This window comes from Leptonotus elevatus, chromosome 1, assembly GCF_054856555.1.
Source record: "Leptonotus elevatus isolate MCC_2025b chromosome 1, RoL_Lele_1.0, whole genome shotgun sequence".
NCBI classification, from domain to species: Eukaryota; Metazoa; Chordata; class Actinopteri; order Syngnathiformes; family Syngnathidae; genus Leptonotus; species Leptonotus elevatus.
The window spans coordinates 46,896,265-46,917,812 of record NC_141239.1 but is presented as its reverse complement, the minus strand read 5'-3'; the positions used below and the strand labels follow the sequence as shown (position 1 = coordinate 46,917,812).

General features: G+C 39.7%; 2 protein-coding genes across 3 annotated transcripts in view; one reads left to right on the top strand and one right to left on the bottom strand.

The window, feature by feature from the left end:
• Positions 1-13,972, top strand: part of clec16a (C-type lectin domain containing 16A) — a 34,278-nt gene extending 20,306 nt beyond the window's left edge. For both annotated transcript variants that reach the window (XM_086060396.1, XM_086060380.1), the window contains exons 15-23: positions 807-851; positions 2,551-2,601; positions 2,711-2,839; positions 2,956-3,076; positions 7,330-7,481; positions 8,505-8,709; positions 9,695-9,865; positions 9,944-10,081; positions 11,805-13,972. In XM_086060396.1, coding sequence (XP_085916522.1) covers positions 807-851; positions 2,551-2,601; positions 2,711-2,839; positions 2,956-3,076; positions 7,330-7,481; positions 8,505-8,709; positions 9,695-9,865; positions 9,944-10,081; positions 11,805-12,322 — 1,530 coding nt within the window. In that variant the 3' untranslated portion in view covers positions 12,323-13,972. The remainder of the gene's footprint in view (positions 1-806; positions 852-2,550; positions 2,602-2,710; positions 2,840-2,955; positions 3,077-7,329; positions 7,482-8,504; positions 8,710-9,694; positions 9,866-9,943; positions 10,082-11,804) is intronic.
• Positions 13,973-17,386: 3,414 nt separating this feature from the next.
• Positions 17,387-19,898, bottom strand: socs1a (suppressor of cytokine signaling 1a). The gene is made up of 2 exons (XM_086077288.1): positions 19,733-19,898; positions 17,387-18,497 (listed from the first exon to the last, which is right to left on the bottom strand). The coding sequence occupies exons 1-2, from the start codon at positions 19,888-19,890 to the stop codon at positions 17,825-17,827; spliced, it is 831 nt and encodes a 276-aa protein (XP_085933414.1). The 5' UTR covers positions 19,891-19,898; the 3' UTR covers positions 17,387-17,824.
• Between the last annotated feature and the right edge of the window lie 1,650 nt (positions 19,899-21,548).

Genomic DNA, 21,548 nt, shown 5'->3' with positions numbered 1-21,548 from the left:
AACCCTTATATACTGATGTGCTGGTAGCATTAAAACATCTGTGGCTTACAGTCGGGTGTGGCTTATACATGTAACAATCTCAAGTAGGCCTATTCCCCAAATTCAGCTAGCGCGGCTTGTAGTCAGATGCGCCTTATAGTCTGGAAATTACGCTACTAAAGCAAGAAACATATTTAACCCTTTATCTTCCTCCAGCCAAAACCAAAAACTTTAATTCAGCATCACAGATGCTGATTATTTATATGTTTGTGCTTTTAAACTAGGCTAGGTATTTGCATTATTGACATTTTACACTAGGAAGATCTTTATAAAAGTCCTTTTGCCTTTCACTCATTGATTGCAACAGAGCAGCTGACGTTTGTTGAATGACACGTGTGATGTTAGATGTGTTTGAACATACAAATCCATTTGTGGTAAAACGTTTTGCATCTGTCTGCCTGTGATGGGCGTAGCAGCATACATACACAACTCATCTATAAGACTGCTGATTTGCAGGGATTAAAGTGGGTAGTTCTGGTATGCTATTATTTAATATTCCATTGAGCTTTTATTTCTTGATTAATGAAAAAAAGTATTGTACAAATCATAATAATAAAAGCCTTTTTAATACGATTTCAATTAAATATTTTATACAGTATACCTCTAAGTATGTTTTTAGAAGTTGTTTATTTCCAAAAGTTTTATATAGGCCTACTGTACATATATACTGTATTGTAAAGTATGTTTGACTATAAGAACTAGTTGTGCTCATATACTTTACATGTCATTTGCATCTGTTTGATATTTCCTGTGTGTCATGTACGCAGGGGGCGAGAGAGGAAAGTCTGCACTTACTGCGCCGGTTTTACAAGGTGATTGCGAAACCTAATACACACACTGGAACACCTTCAATCAGTGCACAATTATTACTGTACATTGACGTCCTGCCGACCTGAAAGTAAAGCACTGTTTACACTGTTCCCTCCCAGCACCATCTGATGTTGGTAGCTTGACACAAGGCAGCAAAATGTATTAGTGTGTGTGAGTTTATTATACACTCGTTGACTTTACTTTCTCTGCTTCGATTGCTTTCTCTTTTTGATTTAATTACTACAGTTATCTTAAGCATTGTAAACCATAGCAACACAGCAGTCGGTTAAAAAAAAATTTTACCACAATTTTTATGATTGATGAAGACTATAAAACATGATAACATGCTTACTCTCTTCAAAAACTGCGATAAACAATAAGACGTAAGGCTGACCTGGCTTGTTTCTCTTTGTGCAGGTTTTGAAATGAGCTTAAATATTTTAAAAGATTCAACATGCACATACAACGCTTGCTGTTGGCATAGAAAAAAAAGAGTGATGAAAACATTTGTGTGCTGTATTAAATAACTTCATATACGTTTTTATTTTTGGATGATACATTTGCAAGGAGTTAATAGACTTAAAAATAATATTGCATCTTAGTTACTCTGCGATTCTCACCCAGAAGTTGGAAGCACCACAGTATGAAATATGAATTGTAAATCCATCTTGGACAACACCCTTATATGAATCATCTACAAATAGATCTCGAGGATTAAGAAAAGGAAAATTTGCAAAGGGCAGGTCTCAGCACAACACTAGGCAATTGACTTTGTTTGTTAAGTGTAACTTGAGATGACTATAGCTGCTTTTCCACCAACAAGCCCAAGATCTTTGAGTTCCGGGTAAAGGGAGTTCTTGGTTGTAAAAGTTCCGCATAAAATTGCATCTTAGAGTTCTTGGTAATTTATTCAAATGAGTTTGATGACGTATGAGTTTGATGAGCCCCGGAAATTGTTGTTAGTAGGGGTGTGAATTGCCTAGTGCCTGGCGATTCAAGTCGTTTCACGATTCATAGGTCACGATTCGATTCAATACAGATTAATCCCGATAAGAATCTAGAAATTGATTATTGCAATTTTTTTAAACTCAAATTTAGAAAATACTAATCAGTAAACTTGTACATGAACACTGTAAGATTTGTATGAAAATGTATTTATCTGAAAATTCAGGCTCAGAACTGAGCCACTGCATTTAGCAAACAGGTTGTAGTCTGTTTCATGTTTGAACAGCACTCTAATCAAATATTAAGGCTTAATGTTCTATTAATATAACATTCTTCCATGCTTAATGTGTGAATCCTAACCCTAAGTAAGACGTTTTGCTAAGAATTCCCATAAAAAATGTATGTTTAAAAATCGATTCGGCCGCATATCGAATCGATTCGAGAATTACGTGCTGTAATATCGCGATATATTGCCAAATCAAATTTTTTCTAACACCCCTAGTTGTTAGTGAAAAAACGCGCAAACTGAATTTTACCAAGGTAAATTGAAAAGTTCTCCAAAAGTTCCGGCGGTGGAAAAGCCCCTTATGAACCCAAATTCACTTGTGCAGTAACTCACCACTTAACAAAAGCGATGTAAGTTTGGGATTATATTGGACCTAAGCCCCTTATTTCTTTGTTATACAGTCCACAAAATGTATTGGCCTGCCTTTTAATACTCTGGATTTAAAATATGTGTTATTCACTGAACTGCAGGGCGAGGAGATCTTTCTGGACATGTTTGAAGACGAATACAGGAGTATGACGGTGTGTTGGCTTTTGTTTTCTTTGCTTCACAAACAAATAGCCTGCTGTTTGGAAAGTGTATTTTTGCTGTTGTTTAAGTGTGTCTGGTTGCGGTGCTTTATCATTTCAGAGTAAACCGCTGAATGTGGAGTACCTAATGATGGATGCCTCCATACTTTTGCCACCCACCGGCACACCTCTGACTGGCATTGACTTTGTCAAGAGGTTGCCTTGTGGAGATGTGGAGAAGACACGGAGGGTATGTCAAGTCACACAAACTCTCTTTATAGTTTTGTTGGTTCTGTGTATCTCAAATAAGGTAACTACTGGTAACTCTCTCCTTTGTGTTTGTGTGGATGCTCTCACTACCCTCAGGCCATACGTGTGTTTTTCATGCTGCGGTCACTATCACTGCAGCTTCAAGGAGAACCAGAGACACAGCTGCCTCTTACCAGACCTGAAGATCTTATTAAGACCGATGATGTCTTAGACCTCAGTAAGTCACATACAAACACAAAAATTTACCCCAGGTATACAAACCCAATTACAAAAAAGTTGGGACACTATACAAATTGTGAAGAAAAACTGAATGCAATTATGTAGAAGTGCCAAATTTTAATATGTTATTCAGAATAGAACATAGAGAACAGGTCAAAAGTTTAAACTGAGAACATTTACCATTTTAAGGGAAACTATGTTAATTTTAAATTCCATGGTGTCAACAAATCTCCAAAAAGTTGGGACAAGGCCATTTTCACCACTGTGAGGCATCCCCTCTTCTTCTTACAACTGTCTGCAAACGTCTGGGGATCGAGGAGACAAGTTTCGAAATAGGAATGCTGTCCCATTCTTGTCTAACACGCGTCTCTCGAACTGTCTTGGGTTTTCTTTGTTGTATCTTCCCCTTTATGATGCGCCAAATGTGCTCTAGAAGTGAAAGAAGTGGACTGCAGGCTGGCCATTCCAATACCCGGCCGGATCCTTTTCCTACGCAGCCATGATGTTGTAATTGGTGCTGCATGTGGTCTGGCATTATCGTGTTGAGAACTGCAAGATCTTCTCTGAAAGTGATGATGCCTGGATGGGAGCATATGTTGTTCTCCAATCTCAACATACCTTTCTGCATTGAGGATGCCTTTCCAGATGTGGAAGCTGCCCATCCCACACGCACTCATGCAACCCTATACCATCACAGATGTAGGCTTATAAACTGAGTGCTGATAACAACTTGGGTTGTCCTTGTCCTCTTTAGTCAGTATGATATAGCGTCCCGTTTTCCACAAAGAACTTCCAATCGTGATTCGTCTGACCACAAAACGGGTTTCCACTTTGCCACACTCTATTTTAAATGACCCCTGGCCCAGAGAAACGCCTGCACATTGTTAGGAGGCAGATCTTTTCCTCCGCATGTTCATTTTCTTCTGGGTAGTGAGAATGTTGGTTATCCAAATGCAGGCTGGAGATCGATGAACAGTTATTTCGAAGCTTTTATTTCTACAGAATATTCCGGGCACAAGTGAGTTCCAGACAATGGCTGCAGCCTCTCACAAGTGCAAAGATTTCAGACACTTACAACATTCTTATACTATCTAGAAGGGCGGTACCACAAAGCCCCCAGCAAACAGCCCACCTGGAGTTCACCAGACATGAGATAAGACTTTTAAAGACATCATTCATTACACATTGACTTCAACCACAGACAATGGCCCATTGTTGTGGAAATAGAGGAGGTCCCAGTCATGACGGCACCTGGCAGAAATTGCACAAAGCTCTACTGAGGAAATAAGGAAATTAAAACCGTTATGACTAAATCTGGGCAGAAGACCGTCTTCAACTTCTTTAGAAATGGCTTCTTCTTTGCACTGTCGAGTTTCATCTGGCAACGGCGGCTGGCACGATGGATTGTGTTCACCCACAATGTTTTCTGGAAGTATTGCTGAGCCCTTCCTGTGATTTCCCTTACAGTGCGCATTCCTGTTTGTGGTGCAGTGCCGTTTAAGGGCCCGAAGATCATGGGCATCCAGTATGATTTTTCGGCCTTGACCCTTACACACAGAGATTGTTCCAGATTCTCTGAATCTTTGGATGATGTTATGCACTGTAGATGATGATTACTTCAACCTTTCTGCGCAACATTGGAGTAATTGGTGATTTTCTACCCATGTTCGCTTCTGAGAGACACTGCCACTCCGAGAAGCTCTTTTTATACTCCAGTCAAGTTGCCAATGGACGTCAGTCATGGTAACTGGTCTTCCAGCTGTTATTTTTATACGTGCAATTGACTTAGACTCTTATTGCTACCTGTCCCAAATTTTTTTTTTGATTTGTTGGCACCATGAAATTTACAATCAACATATTTTTCCCTTAAAATGATACATTTTCTCAGTTTCAACTTTTGTCCTGTTCTCCATGTTCTATTCTGAACAAAATATAGAAATTTGGAACTTCGACATAATTGCATTCAGTTTTTATTCACAATTTGTATAGTGTCCAAACGTTTTGTATACAGCCAAATCTTGATTGCACATATGGTAATTTCAGGTCTATAAGGCGCACCTGACTATAAGCCGCGCTAGGTAAATTTGGAGAATACTCGAGTTTGTTACACATATAAGTTGCACCCGACTATAAGCCGCAAGTGTTTTAATGTTACCGCACCAGGTTCCCGCTACTTTCTTTTCCATAATGAGGGCACAAATTGTCACGCTCTCGTTCTGTCTCTCCTACTGTTTTTGCTCTGCCTGATGCGCTTGCACTTCCTTTACAGTGCGCCTCCTTGTGATCTAATGGATAAGCCGCACCTTTGTATTAGCCGCAGGGTCGAATGCAAGTGAAAAAAGTAGCAGCTTATAGTCCAGAAATTACTGTAAGCCAACAATCAGATTCTTGCCAATATATTTACCCAAAATCTTTAGCGGCACAACAATACAAAGTTTTTGATTGACACTGTTATTGGCGAAGCACAACATACAACAATAGAGACCCCAGACTGTTGAACAGCTGAAGCTGTACATCAAAGAAGAATGGGGAAGAATTCCTCCTACAAAGATTCAACAATTTGTGTTTTCAGTTTGAATGTTGTTAAAAGAAAAAGGTGATGTAACATAGTGGTAAACATGACCCTGTCCCAGCTTTTTTGGAACGTGTTGCAACCATCAAATTCTAAGTTAATGATTATTTGCTAAAAACAAGTTCATCACTTTGAACATTAAATATCTTGTCTTTGTAGTGTATTCAATTAAATATAGGTTGAACATGATTTGCAAATCATTGTATTCTGTTTTTATTTATATTTAAGACTAAGTCCCAACTTCATTGATATTGGGTTTGTATATATGTAGGCCTACCTGTGGATGAAATATTGACACATGGAGACTTAGTGGCAAAATTGCATGTAGCATCAGTGGGGTATGCAGCAGCTTTAACAAGTATGTGCCATCGAGCCATTGTTAATGTTGGATCGTGCCATTTTCAAGCTCTAAAAGTGCTCAATGTGAAACAGTGAATGACAGTAACTACTGGTCACTTAAATTATCCCTATGCATGTTTCTTTTGGCATAAAGAAAATGTACCAAAGAACCTACTGACCGAAAGTGTTATTCTAACACTGCTATGATGTAATTTTAACTGTATCCCAATGTTGTTTGTTTTACAGTTTATCTGTGTTTAAATTACAGTAATTTGTGAATTCTCCTAAAGATGTGATCTTATTAACATTTTCTTACTGTCAAATCAACAGTTGTGTTTGGTTCGGAGTTTACTATATGTTAATGTAAATTACACAATGCTTCATTGTTTTTATATTTACAGTTTGTCACTATCTTACAGAAATTCACTGTTAATTCTACATGCATTTTTTACAGTGTAGTAGATTTGCTTAAAGAGGGAAGGTTGCACCACACGCAGTAAAAAAGAAACTGACAAAAACTATTCCTCAGTATAGTGAAATGTCCTGTATTATGTCATTTGGTGAACTGTCCGCAAAAGTCTTTCTTAGGAATTAACAGCTCTCGAAACTAAATAAGAGTCATGTAAGTGGCTTTGTGGTTGTTAGTTACATTTAGGGAGTACAACACCTCCGTTGTTTGTTTCTGTGTGAAAGGTTCAGGTGACACCTTTCTCGGTGGCTTTGACGTAACCCAATACATTGTCAGACAACAAGCTTTTTATCAAGGCTCTATCTGTCCGGCTAACTGATCCTAAAATACTCCTAAAATAATGGGATTTTTTTTGTTGCTATTTTTTTCAAAAAACATGAAAAACTGAAATTAATGCTTCTATTTTATTTATATAGTATTTTTTAATTTGTTTTTATTTTTTTATTTCGGGTGGGGGGGGGGGGTTAACAGGAAGTAAGACTCTCGAGATGTCATTATATGTCATTGCGGTAGAAACATTTTGTCCTTTGTGTGTGTCCGTAGTACTCATTGCTGAGTCACTGTGCTGAACTCTTGCAACAAGCGTCACACATGAGTATCCAGCAAAAAGTACCCCCTTAAATACCTTTCAAAATGGGTAAAACCAACATTTATTAATACTATCTGTTCCGAGTCGTTTTTCAATAAGTGGTGGTGCTGAAGAGGCTCACAGCACAACCAACCCAGCCCCCAACCCCATCACCCTCAAAAAAAAGAAACTCAATATTTAGCTAGCAAATTGGTGGTTTTTGTTGATATTGTGACAGAAAGTCAAAAATGATTTGGACAATTATGCAGTTAGGCTAACAACGTGCTTATGTCGGTTTTTCAGACAACAGCGACTTGATAGCATGTATGGTGGTCAGTAAAGATGGCGGCCAGGCTCAAAGGTTCCTCGCTGTAGATGTTTATCAGATGAGCTTGGTTGAACCAGAAACCAAACGCCTCGGATGGGGTGTCGTCAAGTTTGCTGGCCTATTGCAGGTATTTCCTTGTCTCTGTGTATCTGTGTGTGTACTGTCAAAACGAAGAGGTGTGTTTTTCCTGATTCTGATTTATTTTTATTCATTTCATGACTGGTGAAAGAATTAAATTACATGTATTTTAATTGTCAAATTTTAGCCTGGTGGGGGTGCAAGGAAAGCCTAGTGGGCCGCCGGGCTAATAACACGCTGTGGGGGAAAAGCCTGGCTGTACTTCTTTTTAATCACATATCCAGACTCTATCTTCAGCAGACCACATATAATTTGAGTTTGAGACACCTTTAACCCGTGGTACCCAACAAGTAGACCATATACAGTACATCCCGATGGGAAATATATGTCAGTGTGTGTCAGCTGATTAAAACGTTACTGGCTTAACAGCATTTTATAACTGCTTTGTTAAGCGTACCATTTTATCCTATGTTGCCTATAATCGCCCATTGGTGCTTTCATGTCCTCCTCTTTTAGAAAAACACGCACACCCGTACGCACACACACTTGCACAAACATGCACAAAGAGAAATTTGTATTGAGGAGAAAAAAACTGATGTAAAGGGGAGGAAAGCAATTGTCCAATTGTATTTATTGCAATTCCTTCTCTAAGTAGGTTCCAAGTGGTGTTGACTTTGGCAAGAATAATTTGACTACATGTAGTTTTCTCAAGTGCTTTGAACTGTTTTATCGAATACAGAAGTTGGTTGCACACAACCCCTTTTATTCAGCATCACAATTGTGGCCAATAAGGCTGAGTGACTCGTAACTCTAGGAAGCCACTAGCCACAGTGGCTGGTGGGCAAAAAAAAAAAGGTACTGTCAAGCCCAGGTAAATAGTAATAAAAATGTGCGATATAGCAGAATTGCAAACAATTAACCATGATACATAGTAGGGGAACACTGCACTCCAACTTGTTTACATTTTTCTTTATTGGTCTGTTTCTTCCACTTGAACTTCTTTCCATGCTTTCTCTTGCCCTCTCATTTTCACCTACAAATCCCCATATTTATATTTTTCTCCCACCACCAGGACATGCAGGTGTCCGGTGTTGAAGATGACAGCCGAGCTTTAAACATAGTTATTCATAAGCCCAGCTCCAACCCGCATGCCAAACCGCTGCCGATCCTACAGGCTAACTTTATCTTTGCCGACCACATCCGCTGCATCATCGCCAAGCAAAGGCTAGCCAAAGGTCGCATCCAAGCCCGGCGCATGAAAATGCAGAGAATAGCAGGTGAGCATGCAATAAAGTGCTTAACGTCACAATCAGCTTTTTACAGGAATGGCATTAAGCAGAAAGAAAGTGAAAGAGCACTTCTGTAATCACAGTGCCTTAATCAGGTTTATTCTCTGTTAATAGTCAGGTACTTTCAGTACTACGTCAAACTTACCTCTTGCCTTTTTTTTTTGTGGCACTTCTGAGTGCTAAAATTACAGTCTTTATCTAAGCCAGCATTGTTCAACATCCAAACGTTTTTTTGTTCCAAACCAGTACTTAAAAAGTAGCAATAAACGCTGAGGAATTTTATTAGTCACATCTAATCAAAGAGAATGGGGTTGGGCCATGTGACTTACGATAACTAAATACTATAACCTCCACTACCCTAAAAAATGTAATGCCCAAATATAATCATTGTTCATTCATAAGCTACTGAACCCTCTGAACTGGTGTAATGTGTTTCTTTTTGTTGCAAAACAGTTTTATATGGAACACATTTAACTTCAACATACAACTTATTTACAAATTGTAACAGTGAAAGGCTTTTCATATGGTCCAAAATCTGTATATTTTCCTTCAATTCTGATGTATTTGTCAATGGTATTCAAAAGACATATAATAGTTTTATTTAAGGTCATGTTACCAAATGGAACCAAATTGTTTCGTGGTAAATTACAGTCGGTCAGCGTGATGAATGGATTTTCAGTTTTCATCGATGAGTTCAAATTGACAGATTGCTGTTTTTTTCCTACAAGTTGAATTTGATCAACTTCCGTAGTTTATAGCGCATCCCCGCTGACATGCACTGCTTTCAGTAACGTGTGAACAGGGAGGAGCTTGTTAAATTTCATTTTTGCAAACTTTTTGATTTGATTTGGTTGCTACATTTACTGGGCACCAAGACTTGTGTATTATAGCTTAACAGAAGTCTGTTTTAATTGATTTGCATTTGCAGTTCAGTTGCTGTACTTCGTACATTCTGTCACATCTCATTACGCAGCTCTTTTGGACCTGCCTGTGCAGCCAAGTACGACAGAGGTGCTGGGTTTCGGACAGCCAGCCAACGCCTCCCCCGGCGGTCTCCCGTTCCGTTTTTATGAGCAGTCCAGACGAGCGGCCAATGACCCCACGGCCAGCAGAGCGGTCTTCGCCTCAGTTGATAAAGTCCCAGGTCAGATTGTGATGATCAGCTCATATTAATCAGTGTCTCAAGCATCTGTGTGTTAATGTATATGTGCATCGTGCACAGGTTTCGCGGTGGCTCACTGTGTGTCGCAACACACCCCGTCTCCTCTCTCCTCCCCTTCAACTCCCTCCAGTGGGAGTGGAAGCACAGGACGATGCGACTCTGTTACGACGAGCACCATTTCAGCTCAGAGCCCCACAGGTACAAAAAGTCATACATATACGTTCCTCAGAAAGGTCGAGACACACGTAAAAGTACACACAGGGGTAAGATGAGACTCCTTTAGAGCACAATTTGTGTAAAATTCACACATATTTGCATGCCGCTCTGTTTAAGGTCACCAACTGTGAATGTAAAGAACAGACAAAGATAACCCAACTAAAGACAAAATGCTATTTTTAAATGGTAATAGTGGTTAACTTTCCCAAGTGTGGCCAGCTTACAGAAATGAACCCAAGAAAACTGTGACGACTCATCCAGGAGGCCACAAAAAAATGAACCCATGACAACATCTAAAGAACGACAGGCCTTCCTCACCTCAGTTAACGGCAGTGTTTATGATTCAATGAAAAAGGATGAGACGAGGCAAAAATGACATCCATGGAGTTCCAAGGCGAAAAGCTCTGCTGACCAATAAGATCATAAAGGCTCATCTTACTTTTTCTAAAAACACATCCGAGTTATTCCCGAGACTTTTGGGAGAATATTCTATAGACTGAGGAGCTGAAAGTTTAGATTTTCGGAAGGTGTGTGTCTCGTTACATCTACAGTAATTTCTGGACTATAAGGCGCACCTGACTATAAGCCGCGCTAGCTAATTTGGGGGAATACTAGAGTTTGTTACACACATAAGCCCCAATTTACTGTAAGCCGCAGGTGTTTTTAATGTTACAGCACCGGGGTCCCGCTACTTTCTTTTCCATAATGAGAACGCAAATTGTCTCTCCCTCGTTCTGTCTCTCCTACTGTATTTGGGCTCACTTGGTTTGTGTTTGCTCTGCCTGACGCTCTTGCGCTTCCTTTATAGTGCGCCCCCTTTTGATCTGATGGATAAGCCGCACCTTTGTGTTAGCCGCAGGGTCGAATGCAAGTGAAAAAAGTAGCGGCCTGTAGTCCAGAAATTACTGTAGTGTAAATGTAACACAGTATTTCAGAAAAGATCATAACAGTCAAACATGATAGTAGTGCGAGGGTCTGGGGCTACTTCACTCCTTCAGGACCTGGACAACTTGTTGTGATTCATGGAACCATGAATACTGCTCTTTACCAGAAAATGGGTAGAGGGCAGGAAGAGGTAGAGTTAAAGAGAGGGAGAGAGAGAGATGGGGGGGGGGATTAAAGTGATGGTTTTGGAGCGGTCAGAGTCAAAATCAGGACTTGAATCTGATGCTGTAACATGACCATAAAAAGGTCATTCATGCTCAAAACCCCTGTGAGTGATTTTGAAGCCGTGATTTTCTGAAAAAAATCTATCACACATCAAAACTGGAATTCTTACTTTGAAATTATTTTTTATTTAATTGAAAAAATGTTTGCGCTATTTGTGTAACCTATTTCATAATAAAGTCAAATGAATGTGCCCTCATTTAAGGTCAAAGTAAAGGGGAAAACGACAATATACAAAGTATGGGGTAGACATTGGAATCATTAAATGATTAACAATAATATTATTAATATATTATTGTAATTAATGCTGTTAATTTTTTTGTTTTTGTTTTTTTAATATTCGTCTAATTTCATTTTAACCAGAAAAATGAAATACGGCATTTGTATGCATGCACAGTTTCAGCAGGATTTTTTTTTTTATTATTTTGTTTTGTTCAACCATTTATCTGGCTTCTGTTATTCTTTAATGGAAGCTAAAATAAGTGAAAGGATTGTTAATCATCTCAAACACTAAAATGGTCTCCTTTCCCACCCAAAGATGACGGCACGTTTTTGGAGAACACCCCTCCGTCTTCGTCATGCGGAGAAGACGAGGGAGGCGGCGGGGACGTGGCGAGCGCCCCGTCGACCCAAGGCCCGCCGCCGACCCTGGCCCCCAGCCTCACCCCGGCCTCCCAGCCCACAATCTCCCTCCTCACCGACAGCAACGCCGACACCCTGAGCGTGGAATCGCTGACGTTGCTGCCCCCTGCGGACTCGCCGCACCTGCACCCTTGCACCAATCCCCTCTCTGCGCCCGCCCCCTTTCTCATGAGACTGGATGAGCAGAGTGATGAGGAGAAAGAGGCGGAAGTCTCGCAAACTGAGACAGATGGGACGTTAAAAGAGGATCAAAGTACGGAAATGTTGATACCTACACATGACGCGGTGGAAGATCCGCTGGGTGAAGATGAACCAGAGGGTGAGAACTCTGTGGGGAGAGACTCACCTCAGCGGGTGGTGGAGCAAATAGAAGATGGAGAAAAGCACACGGAAGCACCTGACTCAGCCGAATAAGACTAAGGACACACGTTCTCACTGGTGCACTTGAGCACATTTCACACTCAACCCAGACATGTTGAACCGAACCGCCTGGCTTGGCTGCAGGCTGTTCCCATGCTGCAACCTGAAAAGGCCATTTCAGCCTTTCCTATGGAAAAGACTCACACAGACAGAACTGGTGCAAGGCTCAAAGCACATTTGGGTTCATCGGTTTCACCCACATGAGGTTTTAGCACGCGCCGAAGCGTGTAACCAGCAGCTTTTTTTTTCTTTTCTTTTTTACTCCTGATTGACAGGATTGTCACACACATTACTGCTGATGTGAGGCTTTTAAAAGATCGGATCTATTTTTATGTTTTATGTTCACATAGCCACTGGCGTTTTGTGATGAACGCATACACACACTGCTGCCCAAGCCTTTTATCTACTATTGTATGTGTGCAGACTCAAAGGATTCATTCATCATGGATGTACTGTATGTGTGCTGCATCTGCTTACGTCTTAATTAGCCCAAATGTGAAGTTCTAACATTGTGTCCCCACTCAAATAGTGGCCCTGCAGGTAGAAGTAGATTCAAAACATTCAGAATCAGAGTAGTTAAAAATAAATAATAATAATAATCCCAGCCAACTTCCTGGAATGTGTTTGACAGTTGAAAAGTTTTTTGGGCAAGTCATCTTGAATTCTGGATGCTTCCTTGTCATGTGCTTTATTTGGAAAGCCGGCAGGCACATTAAGATGAAACGCAGCAGCCTGTTCAGCATCATATGAAAGAACACGAATGGAGAAAATGATTAGCAGCGCACCACTATATGTGGTCTCAATGTTGGAGTTGCTCTTCTGTCCTTCCTAGATTCACATGAAGCCATCTTTTATATTGAATGTATCTGGTTGACTCGCCCTCACAGAGCTGACCTAAGATCCGTAGAACCAACAAATAAGGATGGCAAGCATAGCAAAGGTTTATCACAAAAGTTCACATTACCACTAAATAAAAGATATGCACATCTGGTGTAATTACAGTGGCTATCAACATCGCCATTATTGAACATTTTGAGTTGTTGCAGATCAGATCTTCACGACGGCAATAAACAGAAGTTTTTGTGAAGGTCAAAAACGAATGTAACGCACTATGCCCTCCCTATTGTGGCATTAACTTGGGTGTAGTTCACTCTTATAAGGCTTTATTTGTATGAACAGATCTTTGACTTTCCGGCGTCATCTCTCCTCTTCTGTGCCATGATCTGACTTTTTCGTCATAAATTCCTCACAGTTGAATTAGTAATTGAGAAATGTAAAGCAATACTTCCTCCACCACTCCCCTCATCTTGCTGCTGTAAATGGCACCAGGGTGAACGTGAAGATATGCTTAAATAAATGACAAAAAAAAAAAAGAGCATTTCAATGGATGCTCTGGAGTCACTTTTCTTCTCCATCTTGAAGATGTGTCGCCTTGACAACATCTACCTGAAAATGCCATGACAAGCTGCCATTATTTAGTATCTGATTGTAGTGTGTGTGTGTGTGTGTGTGTGCGCGCGCGCGCGCGCGCGCGCGCTGTACTGTAAATGCTTCTGCCTTTTAAACATGTAAGTATTGTTAATGACTTTGAAACAGATGAATAAATAAAGAGCTGCAATAAATTATTCTACCTAACAACACTGAGACTGCAGCATGTTTGTAAATGAAAAAGGTCAAAAGTGAATGTATGTCAGTGAGCGGAGATCGTGTTTGCTTTGCGCACGCGTGTCAGTAAACGGTGACAAAAGTGTTTCCTAATCATCGTTCTTCCTGTTTTCAAGGAAGTCTGTGTGCACGTGTGAACGTGTTCCGGGCACTCCGATGACGTGTGTGTGTGCGCACATATATCAGTACTATGCTACTGTGGAGTCACCATGAAACGGAAGTTTTTGACTGCGTTGATTCCAAACAGTTAAGGGAACAGATAAACACAAAATGTGATCCCGTGTCCGATAAGAGCGTCGTTAGATGAACTCCCAACACTTGTCGAGTGTCAAGTTCAATGCTGCCAACACAGAACATCTTGTTTCCATCATGCTCAATGGAAACGTTTTCAATCTTTCTGCTTCAAGGACTAAAAACACACACACACATCTTGCTTCACTTTTAAATCTGATCCTGTTTACTATAGTTCATCTATTTTCTTTATCGCTTGTCCTTAAAGAGGCATGGCTGTGAGATGCCGAGGCACCCTGGAACAGTCTAATTCAAATGATGACCCTTTAATTCGCAAGGCATGCAATGACTTCAAATTATTTAGTATCATCATCTTGCGATTCGGAGAATTACAAGAAGGTGAGCTCATAAACGAAGATCAACCAAACAGATAAAGAAAGATACGATTGGGGATGCACGCCAAATGACAGTATGACGTTATCAAAAATGCAGTATGACGTTTCTTCCTGACAAAGAGCAATTAATGTTCTCCTCCCAAACCAAATCAACGTCCAATTTGTTTCAACCAGAATGTTCTTAACAGTCACTGATAAGGCAGTGCCTAACTAATAGAGAGACAGCGTGGGTTCAGCTCTGACTCAATGATGGTATGAATGGTTGTCTGTCTGTGGTTGATTGGTGTCCTATTCAGGCAAAAAAAAAAAAAAAAATCACTAAAACTTAGAGTGAATCTGTATGATGCTTACTTGAACTGAAAAAGTCTTGTAAGGACCGTTGGAAGAGATTTAGTACAAATTGAGTGTCTCATTTTCCCCAAGACATGTTTGTACTGTGCTGGACATAAATCAGTACCCCCACCCTTTCCCTGAACCGCAAGCTTTTGTAGCACGGTATTTCTTTTGGCAACACGGATTGAATTTATTATAAAAATAACATTTGTGATTGTGTGTGCGCATTGGCGGATGGTCAATGTGGTTGGCACTTGTGGGAGTATTTTGTAGTGCCACAGACAATACGGTATTCCCAGATGATTTTGCCAAACTGTGCATGGCGGTTTCCTCTGTGGCATTTGTGGTGAGCAGTGAACTATGCTTTGTTATTTTTGCCAGTCTTGTTAGTTACACTGAAGTCTAGATTTAGCTCTCCTCAGACAAGTCAGATGACAATTTTCATGTCTGACTCAGTCTGAGTAATAATTTGGTTTAAATCAGCGGCGTCAAACTCATTTTAATTCAGTGGCCATCTCAAGTGGGCTGGATCAGTATGTCTGTGGCCTAATAGTCTATAATTAACAACAGGTCAAAAATATTTATTTATATATTTTTTTATCAAAATAATTATGTACATTCTTAACTCATTTACTGCCAATGACGGCTATAAACGTCAAAAATAAATTTAAACTGCTTCTATTAGTTAAACGTTTTTTTTCACTTTTTTGTTAACAAGAATATGAAAACCTAGATTTTTTTTTATTGTACATTTAGAACAGATATGAAATTTGTGATTAATCGCAAGTTAACTAGGGAAGTCATGAGATTAATTACAATTAAACGCTTTAATTGCCTGACGCCCCAAATTTGTAATAATATTTTCTTTCCCTTTTTTTTAAAAAATTCATTCACTGCCGTTGACGGCTATGAACGTAAAAAAAAATAATTATAACTATTTCTATTCGTTTTTTCCCCCACTTTTGTTAACAAGAGTATGAAAACCTAGATTTTTTTTATTGTACATTTAGAACAGATATGAAATTTGTGATTAATCGCAAGTTAACTAGTGAAGTCATGAGATTAATTACAATTAAACACTTTAATTGCCTGACGCCCCAAATTTGTAATAATATTTTCTTTCCCTTTTTTTTTTAAAATTCATTCACTGCCGTTGACGGCTATGAACGTAAAAAAAATAATTATAACTATTTCTATTAGTTTTTCCCCCCACTTTTGTTAACAAGAGTATGAAAACCTAGAATTGTTTTTATTGTACATTTAGAACAGATATAACATTTGTGATTAATTGTGAGTAAACTAGTGAAGTCATGCGATTAATTACAATTTTTTTTTTAAATAACCGCCTCTTGCCCCTAATTTTTAACAATCTTTTTTTTTAATGAATTTATGGCAGTGAATGAGTAAAATGTGTCATTTTTAATTTGTTAACAAAATACGAGTGTAAACTGTTTGTATTAACTCATTCACTGTCATAGATGGCTGTAGATTAGTTTAAAAAAAAAAATCCACTTTTGTTAACAAGAGTATGAAAACCTAGGATTTTTTTTTATTGTACATATAGAACAGATATAAAATTTGTGATTAATCTTGAGTTTAAATAATTAAGTAATCAAACAAAAAAGAAAATATTAAAAAATGATTTAAATTTTATTTTTTTTATTGTAATTAATTGCATGACTTCAATAGTTAACTCCCGATTAATTACAAATTTAATATCTGTTCTAAACTTACAATACATTTTTTCTAGGTTTTCATACTCTTGTTAACAAAAGTTGTATAAAAAGTGAAACTAATAGAAATAATTCAAATACATTTTTCACGTCTATAGCCGTCAATGGCAGTGAATGTACTTAGCAACAACCCAATTTCAGAATGTCATTTAAGTGGTCGTCATTGCACTCTCCAGTGGATAAAATTAGCAACAGTTTAGTGAAAAACAGCAGCTGTGTTCTGCCCTTACGAGAGGCCGGTTGTGGCCCACGGGCCATATGTTTGACACCCCTTGTTTAAACGCTTATAAATATACATTAAGGATAAGGCATACATTAATCTTTTCAGCTGTCTTATTGGATTCCATTCAGCCTTTTACAGTAAAAAAATTGCCCATTCAAAATGAACCTTGACATTTTCCACTCGAGACGCAAGCGCCCAAAATGTCCCACTTCCTTATGAGATTTCAATCTGACTCCGCTTTCATTCATAATACTGTTGAGTTCACGCCTTACTCGTAATGTGTCACAGCTGCTCCTGTTTCTGGTAAACGTGTCTATTTCATTACTACTAAAGTGGCCACACCCACTTATCACTCCACAGATGGCACACTTTGATGATTGTATTGACCCAACCCCGTCCTTTGACAGTTGGTGATTTTATTACTCTAAATTTCTCTCTCTCACACACACACACAAAAAAAGACAAGTCAAGACAATGATGCATGCACTTTGTTTAAATTAAAAACAATATTTGTATAAAATATCAGTTTTTGACAAATGAGTCTGCCTGGCAGACATAACTGAACTAAAGAGGGTACCTCCTGGTAATATTAGAGTATTGTAGTGGGCTACAGAATTAAATCACGTGGTAGGAGCGCCTGCTTTCAAGCGCACCTTCCACCATGCCTCGTCATTCCAAAAAGTACTGAGGAAAGTGCACAGTATTGTTCTTATTATTATTGTGGTGCTTCCACTTCCTATGCGTTCCAAGTAGTCTTTTTCCACATCATCATCTCTGGATTTGTGTGTCCTTATCCACAGAAAACAGTTTGTGTGCGTTAAAGTGGAGTCATTGGAGGATGGTGCAGTACCACGCATGTTCTCTCGGTGGCAGCCTCCTGATGAGAGCGTTACAGTCAAACGAAAGCATAATACTGTCATAACTTGTAAGGGAATTCCAAGAGGAAACCTTGGGCGACATTGGTGAGGGGCAGCTCCGAAACGTTCCTCCCTCCGCCGCTGAGCTCCATGATGCGCCTCCTGCAAAGCTCCTGCAGTGTGGGCTCCCATTTCCTGTATGGGACCCTCAGGCTCCTCTTGGGAGAGTCGGTGTAATGCTCCAAGAGGGCAAAGAGAGAAGGGAAAGTGCGCTCGTTGCCAGCGAGGGAGAATTTCTGCCACTTGTAGTCGATGCGCACGCTGACCGGCCCGCTCTTGGCGTGATAGGACAGCGTGAAAAAAACGTCCTTCTGCCGGCTGTCCCGGATGAGGTAGCTGCCCGGCGGGGCGTCCTTCAGCATGCGGTGGGCCTCCTCCACTCCCAGAGGACCCCAATAGAAGCCGCTCAGCTCCAGCTGGGCCGCTGTGTCCGTGATGATCCGGCAGTCCTCCTTGCAGTTGAACGTGGGGAAGTGGGTCAGGTACTTGCATGGCGCCGACGCACACTTCAGCTTAGGTTTCGGAACGGCGCGCTGCCGAAGCTGCTCCAACTCAGAAGATTCTGAGCTCGAAGAGCCTGACAAGTGATGCTTGCCGTCTGCCGCGCTGTTGGCTACCATCCTCCAGGAGGACCCAAACCCGCTCCCATTTCTGGACCACCACGGTGGCACCCTAAAAGAGACAACAGGAGGTGGTCAATACGGACAAACAAACCACATGTCATGGATGACAGTATATTAACAATTTCTCAAAAAATTTACTAATAATTAAGTTGTAATATATTAAATTCAAATGTATTGTTCTAAAAAAGTTGCATACCTCAACATTTAATTATATATATATATATATATATATATATTAGGGTTGGGAATCTTTGAATGTCTCACGATTCAATTCCGATTTTTGAGTCTGCGATTTGATTCAGAATCGATTTTCTATTAAGAACGATTTTTTTAAATTCAAAATGATTTGATTGACAATGATTTTTGCTTCAATCTATAGATGTGCAAGGAATTGTAATGACCTACTCCCGTCTGACTCGCTAATGCCAATTAGCGCGTTACTCGCGGCACTTTTATCACTCAAAAGAACGGCTCCACACTGCAAAAAAACAACTTTTATTGGAATAACTTGATCATGACTTTTTTCTTCTACTCTCTAATGTGGCAACAACTTCACAGTGTATTAGACCGCGTGGAACCACACTGCCCCGAAGTGGCCAAATTGGGTACAACATGAACAGCGCTCCAAATAAAGGCACACACAAACAAAGGTAAGCCAGTATAAAATAATTGAAATAAAATAGATTTTGGGACATTTAAAATCTATTCTGAATCGTACTAAATGAGAATCGCGATTCTTATGAGAATCGATTAATCTGCCTCACTACACTGCCAGTTTGAACAGATCATTGTAATCTTGGCACAGGCACAATTTTTTGATACATCTGGTAATGATCATGCAGATGTAGTTAGTGAGGAATCAAAAAGTAAGTGAATCCCTAACGTATTTGACATGTGAGACACCAGCCTACTTTGTCCCCAGAGCTATGAAATTGCTAAATTTGCACAAAGCCACAACTGTTAAATTATAAATCTGTGAGCGAGCCTCTGTCAACTGACTTTCTCGCATTAACTGTTTCGAAACTATTTTAATGGTATTTTTACTCTGACTGCAAGATATGTTAAATGTGTGTGATTATTTTGTGAGTGCTCATGATGTGAGCTGCAGTGCGATACAAATAAAATATCTATACAATCATAGAATCCAATTTTGATCGGATACTTTGAAGTTGACTGCTATGATCGTTTTCCAAATCCACTTAACAGCGAGAATGCTACAAAGCAAACGTTTATTTACAAAAAAAAGTCACCGCGTATGTGGATATCCAGCACGTAAAGTCTTACCGTTTTGTTTCAGTTTTATCCCAAAGGTGTAGGTACAGTTGCTTCTCTGTCTCTCTCAACCCAAACGGAAACCTCTTTGTGTTTGACGAGAGGAGATTCGTCTTGCTTTTATAGCATAGACGTTTGCAGCCCCGCCCGCTACTCAGCCAAGCAAGCATTAAAACGAAACTGAAACTGTTCTTTCATTTACATGTCAAGCCGGGTGCTTATTGGAAGACTTTCAACCGCATGCACCACAACATGCATGTCTGCTGAGAGGCGAGTTCATCATGTTCTTTCCTTTATTGTATGAATATTCATGTAACGTAAATGTTTGACGCTATAGGGACTAGAGAGTGTTTATGTTTTATTGTGCGTGTATGTGGGGGGGTATTTTAACCCCAAAACTGTGTTAAAAATTTACCACGCCTACCCAATACTCATGCATTAGCATAAGTTGGAAAAAATGAGCACAACCAAAAACAGCAATTTCACTGTTTGACACGAAATTGGATTGACATTTTGTGGACCCAGGTATACACATACCGGTAATCTCCCACATTGCTTAAGGGGACAGTCAGTGTGTAGAATTTTTCAAATTTTCAATGTTCATTCACAACCCACTATTGATAATTCCAACCATCCTGGCATTTGTGATATTTAAGTGAAAACAAACGGCATACTTGTATTGCTTCTGCCTATGACTAGCATACAAACCAGACAGATTGTTGTAGTAGTCAATTGAAATAATCCTCAAAAATTTAATGACAACGATCTAAAGTCCATTGCTTTTCAATGCGCGGAGAGCTTCCTTTCACTGAGTTGATGCTGCATTCGAGGAAGGTGGGAAGTTGGAATGATCCCATTTGGATTGTCCCACTTCCTACCTCAAAGTGAGGCAAAGGTAAACGACAAAGATGGCTGATTACGATAAATTATTTGTTATTTGTTCTTGTAAATGGTTGAAGCCAATCTGTGATGTAGGTGTCCTTTTCCCTCTTGGATCTTTGAGTTTAATGGGGCCCATGCACACTTCCTGGTTTGAAGTCGGAAAAGTCCGACTTCCCACCTTCCTCTTGTCCCGGAATGCAGCATTAGACCTGCAATTGACAATTGTGACATAAGCATGAAATTGTTAATTAGTTTCAATAATGTACACACACACAAAAAACTATGTTCTATCACACCAATGTAATAAAAAAAATCATAGGTCTAGTAATCGCAAATTTTATTACACAGGTCGCGTCACACCTTACGGAAGGCGGACTTATTTCATCTTTCTGCTACAGATACCCAAAGCAGTAGGACTTATTAAACATAGTAATTGGTAATTGCAAAATGCTGTCTATCTGAAACACCATTATGTGTGAGCTACAAAATGCACATGCTTCAAACTTAGGTCGTTGTATTCTATTAGTTCACCACTAGATGGCAAAAATTCTACACACTGTCGCTTTAATTACAGCTGGGTGTTTTCCTGTTTTTAAAGGATCTTTGTGCAGTGTGTCACTTTTTTTTACTTGCGACTCTGGCCCAAAGCGTAACTGCAACATCTGTGTCAGGCTCGTTCATGGTGCGCGTGCGAGCACGTGCACGATCTTAAAGCGACAGCCACAGTTGACAAACGAAGACATGACTTCAAATGAGGTCAGAAAAACTCCGCCCCTCACCTCCCCAAAGAAACTGTGGCGTGTGAGGGAAGATAAAAGCTGATAGATGCAGTCAGAGTAAAACAGTCAGGGCTCTTTGTACTCATCTGGGCATTGGTGGAGCATGCTTGGTGTAAAAAGAAAGCTTTACTGTTGCCTTTTTAAACTGCACAATGCACCTTTAAAAA

Coding starts and splice junctions, on each gene's coding strand:
- socs1a (XM_086077288.1), bottom strand. CDS start 19,890: ATGCTTGCTTGGCTGAGTAGCGGGCGGGGCTGCAAACGTCTATGCTAT. Junction 18,498..19,732: donor GATAAAACTGAAACAAAACG/GTAAGACTTTAC, acceptor TGTCTCTTTTAG/GGTGCCACCGTGGTGGTCCA.